This window comes from Semicossyphus pulcher, unplaced genomic scaffold, assembly GCF_022749685.1.
Source record: "Semicossyphus pulcher isolate SPU_LCO1_2020_fin unplaced genomic scaffold, fSemPul1.0.p SCAF_9, whole genome shotgun sequence".
Taxonomy (NCBI): Eukaryota; Metazoa; Chordata; class Actinopteri; order Labriformes; family Labridae; genus Semicossyphus; species Semicossyphus pulcher.
Window position 1 is genome coordinate 25,782,944 of NW_027211770.1, and position 6,885 is coordinate 25,789,828.

General features: G+C 38.4%; 1 protein-coding gene across 1 annotated transcript; it reads right to left on the reverse strand.

Annotated features, from left to right (window-relative positions):
* Window positions 1–540: 540 nt before the first annotated feature.
* On the reverse strand, window positions 541–5,982 carry LOC138584222 (sialic acid-binding Ig-like lectin 10). Its single transcript, XM_069656399.1, has 6 exons — window positions 5,904–5,982; window positions 5,220–5,393; window positions 2,283–2,606; window positions 1,835–2,116; window positions 1,277–1,373; window positions 541–1,185 (listed from the first exon to the last, which is right to left on the reverse strand). Exons 1-6 carry the CDS (start codon window positions 5,980–5,982, stop codon window positions 1,077–1,079), a joined length of 1,065 nt encoding a protein of 354 aa, XP_069512500.1. The 3' UTR covers window positions 541–1,076.
* Between the last annotated feature and the right edge of the window lie 903 nt (window positions 5,983–6,885).

The window sequence follows — 6,885 nt, forward strand, 5'->3', positions numbered from 1 at the left end:
TCTTGTTGACTTTTTATGCACCAGTAGTGAGGAGGCAGTGCACATTTGTGTTGGGTGTTTTGGTTTTTGCATCTTTAATGTTTGCAATAACAACATACTGCGCAGTTGAAGTTCAGTTGATGAAACAATGGAAACTCCACAGTTGCATCACTGATGTTAAAACAGGATGTTGCCTGTTTGGTTATTCCAAAGTTTTTACATTTGGCCACTTTGCCCAATGTGTGCGCTCCTAATCTGAAAGAAGTTTATAGACACTTTAATTGGATATCTGCAGTGAGAGTTGGACATTTGTAAAAATGTAATGATGATGCCTTATAATTGACACCATTCATTAAGCCTTAATTCACACCAAAGAGTACATATTTATCACACACTTTGAAAGTAATGTCTAACATTTATTTACTATGGATACATTTACAACAAAAAACGGTTTCCCTATACAATTTATCTGGAGTGACAACAAATGTCCCACTAAGTGTTATTATCAGGTTATGTTAAATATCTTGTAAAGTATTCTTAGTTTTGAGGAGCAATAATGGTCATTGTTTGAGATTTTCAGCAAAGGAAATCAATTCATGAGGAAACTACAACAAATCTGCAAATAAAAAAGTTACCTTTATTGTGGAAAACAATTGAATACAGACATTGTTAAATAAATTGGTAACCACAACTACATCTAATGCAATCAATTTTCAAATATATAAATTAATTTGACTTTATAATTTAAAATTTCTAATGTCTAAAATCTCGTTCAGATACCCACAAAGCACTTCAATGCCAGCTACAACAGATGACTGTGATTATGCTTAAATATCTCAGGACTGAAGGTGTGGGAATGTCAACAAGTCACCTGGAAATACAGCCTGCACAGTGGACTTCTCCTGCTTCTATATAGTTTCATTAAAGGTGCTAACCGTAAAGAGGATAATACTGTATAATGTAAAATATATTGCACTTACATTTAAATGTACGTAAAAATGTATTCATAAAATCTTCAGTAAATTCAGTGACATGTTTGAACAGATCATACTTTATAAATACCCTCTCCCTCTACACTCAGTTAAAGCGGGCACCAGTTAGTTCAGAGGTTGGCCAATAACATCATACTCTGCTGACGGGCCTGTTTTGTGCAGCGACGCGTAAGTTCTGTCCTCCTGGTTTGGTTTCACCGTTTTTCTTTTGTTCCTGCGGAGAGAAGAAAAAGTGAGACTTGATGAAAAGTCTCCGCTGCATTGACCGAGCGTTCATAGCATGAAATGATGGTGTAGTTACATACCAAAGGAACATCAGGCAGATTATACAGACGACGTTCCCAATGAGAGATACAGCAGCAACGATGGCCAAGGGAATCACTGCACTCGGTCCATTTTGATCTGTTATTAGAAATGAGACAATAAAGACTGTACAATGTGTTTTATTTATGATTATCACTCAGTGGCTACTTTGTTGTCTGCAAAGTGTTTCCTGTAAATGCTAGATATAACACCTTTCTAGGCTTAGGTGGAACAAGGAAAACTTTACAACACTTCTTTACTTCTTCTTTGTGGTTATTTTTATTGAGCTACAGTTAAATAAACCTAATAGTTCCTTCAGTCAGATATTTTTCTTTTCATGCTTTAAGTAGACGCCTACTTAACCAGCTGTTGATGGACACACAATGACAACTTGCAATCCCTTCTCATCCCAGGCACTGAGTACTTCTTCAAGTCCTCAGGAGACTGCTTTTGCATGACGTTATGTTCTTACTGACGTCATTAGCAAACGTAGATGTATTAATACATTCTTATTCAGTTCAGTGATGTGATGTGGTATTTATAATGACAGTGTTGCTCACCTTCTCTCCTCTCAGCAGTTGTGATGGTGAAGCTGTGTTTCACCTTTCCAACGTCATTGCTGCTGACACAATTAACCACAGTGTTGCTGTGGTCCCTTACAGTTAGGACGAGGGTGCTGTTGACTCTGTGCTTTGAGATGGTGGTCATGACAGAGTACTCAGTGTGGTTTTCCAATTGCAACCATTCAATGGTGGGTAGAGGAAACCCCTCACTGATACACACACAGGTGAGGACCTCTGACTGAACCTCGCATTTAGAGCTATTTAGGATCTTTGGATACACTGTGGAAACACAAGCAGAACTGTAAGACTGGTTCACAGGATAGGTACTTCATTAATATGTTTACTTTCAGTGACCGGTTGAGTAAGTAAACAGAACACTGTGTTACTTTGTCTGTAGGTGATGCAAGTAATGAATGCCTCCATGTTTAGTATGTTGTATACTCACAGGTCACGCTGAGGATCACTGTCTCCTCTGTAGTGATGTTGTTAAGGAAGCTGACCTTACAGGTGACCTCAGTGTTGTGGTGTTGGATGTATGAAGGGTTAAAGGTCAAAGTTGAGCTCTGTCTTTGTGATACAGCATTCAAAATTTCGGTCTTGTAATCTATGATGTTTCCTGTGATGTTCGAGTCATTCTCTCCCGGTCCTCTAAAAGTCCAGGTGATCTCAGGAGCAGATCCAGAGCAGAGACCAGGAGCAGTGCAGCTCAGTGAGGTCTGCTGTCCCTCTATCAGAGGAGGAATCGTCACTGTGGGCTTCTGGGTCAGATCTAAAGGGAGAGCAGTTCATTAGAACCAGGTGAGCAGCCTGATGATCAAATTCACTTAAATTTGTGATCAAATAATCAGAGTATTTCTTTAAGTCTCTGGAATTTTGGCTCGAAATAGTAAAAGATGAAAATGTAATATTAAAGTTAAGAGTCTCATTAAACATAATTAACATCCAGGATGATTGTAAAGCCTCGTTAAACAATAACAGCAGATATTTGGACCATTTTTCAGGACAGTGTTGGCATGGCAGATCATGTGTTGATTGACATCTGCAGTAAGGGTGGGAATCGCAGGGTAACTCACGATACGAGACGCGATATGTGGCCCACGATAACGCTAATATCACGATACAGCGATTCTGCAATAATTTATATATTGCAAGACAATCATATAATGGTACATCATGATATCTCATCTACCTATTATTCACTGCAATTGGGTGTCAGTTTCACAGATTTTTACATAAATTGAGATAAACAATGATGTGTTGACTCAAATTGGCAGGGAGATCTGTTTAGAGTGCTGGATTTTTTAAAATTAAAACATTAATATTTGGTGTCACACCAGTCGGGACGACGATATATTGCGATATCGATATTTTGTCCCACCCCTAATCTGCACAGACCGGCACACAGCAATAACGCATGTGACAATCAGCGTAGTGCCGCCTTAAAAAGGATGTTTAAATCGTCTCAGTCAGAAGCAGAAGCCATCTGAAAATTATTTATTTCAATTGGTCACTGAATGAGGGATCACAAAATGTTTAGCTATTAATAGTTGTTAATAGTAGTTAACTTCTTTTATTCAATAGTAATATTTATTTATTTCTCAAAGGGTCATATGTGCAATAAAAATCTGTCAATGTGCAATAATCTCTCAACCACAGTGCAATAACCTAATTTAGTTTAATTGAACTATTACCCACTGTTTACTTGTACATTTTCTAAGAGTGCATATTTTATATATTTTGTTATCTAATTTTGTACTTTTTTATATATATATATATATATATATTGATAGATATATATATTTTGATCTTTATTTTTTACCCTCTGTGTGCTGATTCTTTCCTATTGTATTGTACTGTATAAGCTGCTGGAGACTGAATTTCCCAGAGGGAGTCATCCCAAAGGGATCAATAAAGTTGAGTCTAAGTCTAAGTCTAAGTCTATCCATATCATGGTCAGCAGTTAGCATACACATGAGACATTAACTGCGATAACCATATTTGTTGTCCAGTTTTATTTGATAATTCAACAGCGAACCAGCTTACAATTTAGGATTTAGGAAGCTCAAACTCCCCCAGGATGTTTTTGATAAACAAGCTGTATATTGATGCTATTTTTTGCACTTTGAGCACCTTATTTACATTCAAAGTAGATCTTAATCATTGAACATTTGAATAGTGTACCTCAACTTTACTTCAGAAGATAAATGCATTTATATTACCGTTAGTTCAATGTAATAATAAAAGTGTTTTTCTCTTCTAAGAAGCACATTTTCAGATGCAGCTCATGTAGTGTGGTGCTGCACTGTTCACCTCTCATCCTCTGCTGCTTTCTCTTCATCATATGCTGTCTGTCTGTCTGTAATATACAGTACCTACTATCAACTACTGAGAAGTTAGCCCAACTCCTTACCCTTCCGTCTCTTCTGGTAGAATCAGAACAGACTTAGTTGTGGTTATTTCATCTGGACATTAACACCTGACATTTGTCCAATTTCCTGCTGTAACTTTGTGCCGGGCAGTGTGCTGCAATTGTATGGTTGAATGAGTGAAAGAGGGCGACCGCAGAGCGACGGTTAATGTGAGCAAAGCAGAGAGGAAGGTTAGACAACTACCTATATCGCCTTTGCCCTAAACCGGCCTTGCCTGAACGATGCTAACGTTGGGTGAAAACAGCCTAATAGCTGCAGTGTGACACTTCCTGATTTGATGATGTAATTATTTACTTAATAATTGATTACGCAAAACCACGTCGAATTTAAACCCAATGTCAGGAATGTTTACAGACACTTAAATGTCAATATTTCGATTTGTATATTTCACAATAAGAGACTTATTACGGATTTTGGTTTCCAGTAATTAAAAAAATGTAATGGGGTCAAAAGGAGGAGTTATATCAGGAGCAGCTGCATGTTTTTGGCTAATTCCAAAAGAGGTTGACTTCTGCCACACATTACCTCATGCTCTATTAAGACTATAAATACACTCAATATGCTGTTCAATTCTAAAGGTGGCTGCACACTGCCCAGACAAACCCCAACCAACTCCAACCAACACCAGCTGCTGGGTCAGTGTGCGCCGACAGCTGGTGTTGGTCGGAGTTGGTTGGATTGAGCTGTTCGAGTTTGACATGTCCAGTCGGGTTTGGCGGAGTCGTGGAAAGTCGGACCGATGTGCGCCTTTTCCCAACAAACCGCAACACTCTAAAGAGTGCGTTCCCTTGACAACTGGCCCATCAGTACGGACAAAACCTTGTCCGTGTAAAATAAAACAAAAACTTAAGTAAGAGCTGGGGTGAGTTGGGCGTTGTCTGGGCAGTGTGCAGCCACCTTCAGGCGAATCAATGAACAGCTTCACTTTACAGACTTGCTGTAGCTCGTCGTACCTTTAACAGAGACGGTTGCTCTTGAGGGAAATGTATATCCATGTTCTTTCCCTCCAAACGGGCTTGTGCTTTCAACTCTGAGCCGATACTCTCCAGAGTCTGACGCGGTGATGTCATTGATGATGATGCCGCAGTTCCTCCGACTCACATCAGGCTCCAACTGTGACACTCTACCTTTGAACCCAGATTGAACTGATTTGCTGTTTTTACTGAATATACTGTCTGAAGCATCGCATGCTTGTTTAGATGGTTCACATTTGAACCAAACTAAACTCTGGGGTTTGAAGAAGGAGTGAATAGTGAAAGAACACGGTATCACAGCACAGAGTCCAGCCTCTGCTGTTATTACTCCTTCACTGAGAGTGATACAGTATTCACTTTGACAGACTGTGAGACACAAAAAACAGGATCTTTAAAATATGGCAACATATTTAACAAATGCTGCAAACAGATGACAGCAGTTGAGAAAGTTACTTAATGTTATTTCACATATATTTTATCCATTATATAAGCAGAAAATGATTATTTAAATAAGAACATATCTCTCCTAATACTGCAGCATTTCAGGAAACTTAAAGGGGCATTCTTTACAACAAATAATTTCAGACGACTTATTGTTCTGAATGTGATTTGAAAAATAAGAATACGTCGGCGCAATAACAGGGTAACAACAGGGAAGCATACCTTTGTCAGCATTGCCGCCTCTCACAGAGAACAGCCAGATGAGAACAAACATCTGAATTTGATGTCTCTCCGTCCACATGACAAAAATCTGCTTTTCACATTTACAAACACATTGTACAAAAACGACAAAGGACACAAAAGAAGCTGTTTGAGGAACGGCTCCGAAGCTGTGGTGAAACGTTGCTTCCACATAACCGGACATGTGTTTACCCTGACATACTTTTAATGCAAAACACTTGTTGACATCTGTTCTAGAAAGTGGATTTATGAGTAAACGTTACCATAATGACCTGAACAAAGACTTTACACCAGCACTGATATGTAGTTATGAAACTGTTAGGGGAGAATGATCATAAAAAAGTTTTACCTCTCTGTGCCTCGCTCTCCTATCTCCGCTGTGATCTCCGCTGAGTAAGACTGTTCTTAACGGACTTCTCCTCTCTTCCTTCTCCTTTTCTGCTTCTCCTCTGTTTGCATTTTGTTTCAATGAATAACAAAGAATGTTTCGAGGTTTCTAGACATCATCAGCAGGAAACAGAAAGTACTGTAAATATGTTTTTAATCATTGTATATCAACAACCTAACCAGGTGAGGTATTAAAAAGTTTTAATCACTTTAGTTTGTTTGTAGAAATTAAATAACCTAGGTTATGTTAGTGTCTCTAATACACACTCCAGCCTATATTATAAATACTGCATTATTTGCTAATATTCAGACAGGCGGTGGTGGTCAAAGAGAGATTTCTGTCAGAGATGAAGTGAAGTAAATATCTGCACATTCAAGAAAAGAGAGATTCAGTTGGTGTTAACAAGAAGCTCTGCGTGCATTTATAAGGCTTACATTAGTAAGAGTTTATCTAGACTTACACACGACTAGAACTTTCACTACTGAACAATAAATGAAAAGGAAGCTCTTTCTATTTAAAGTTGTCTCCATAAATAACCCTGAACACCTGTGATGGTAAATCATCAGGAAAGGCTAG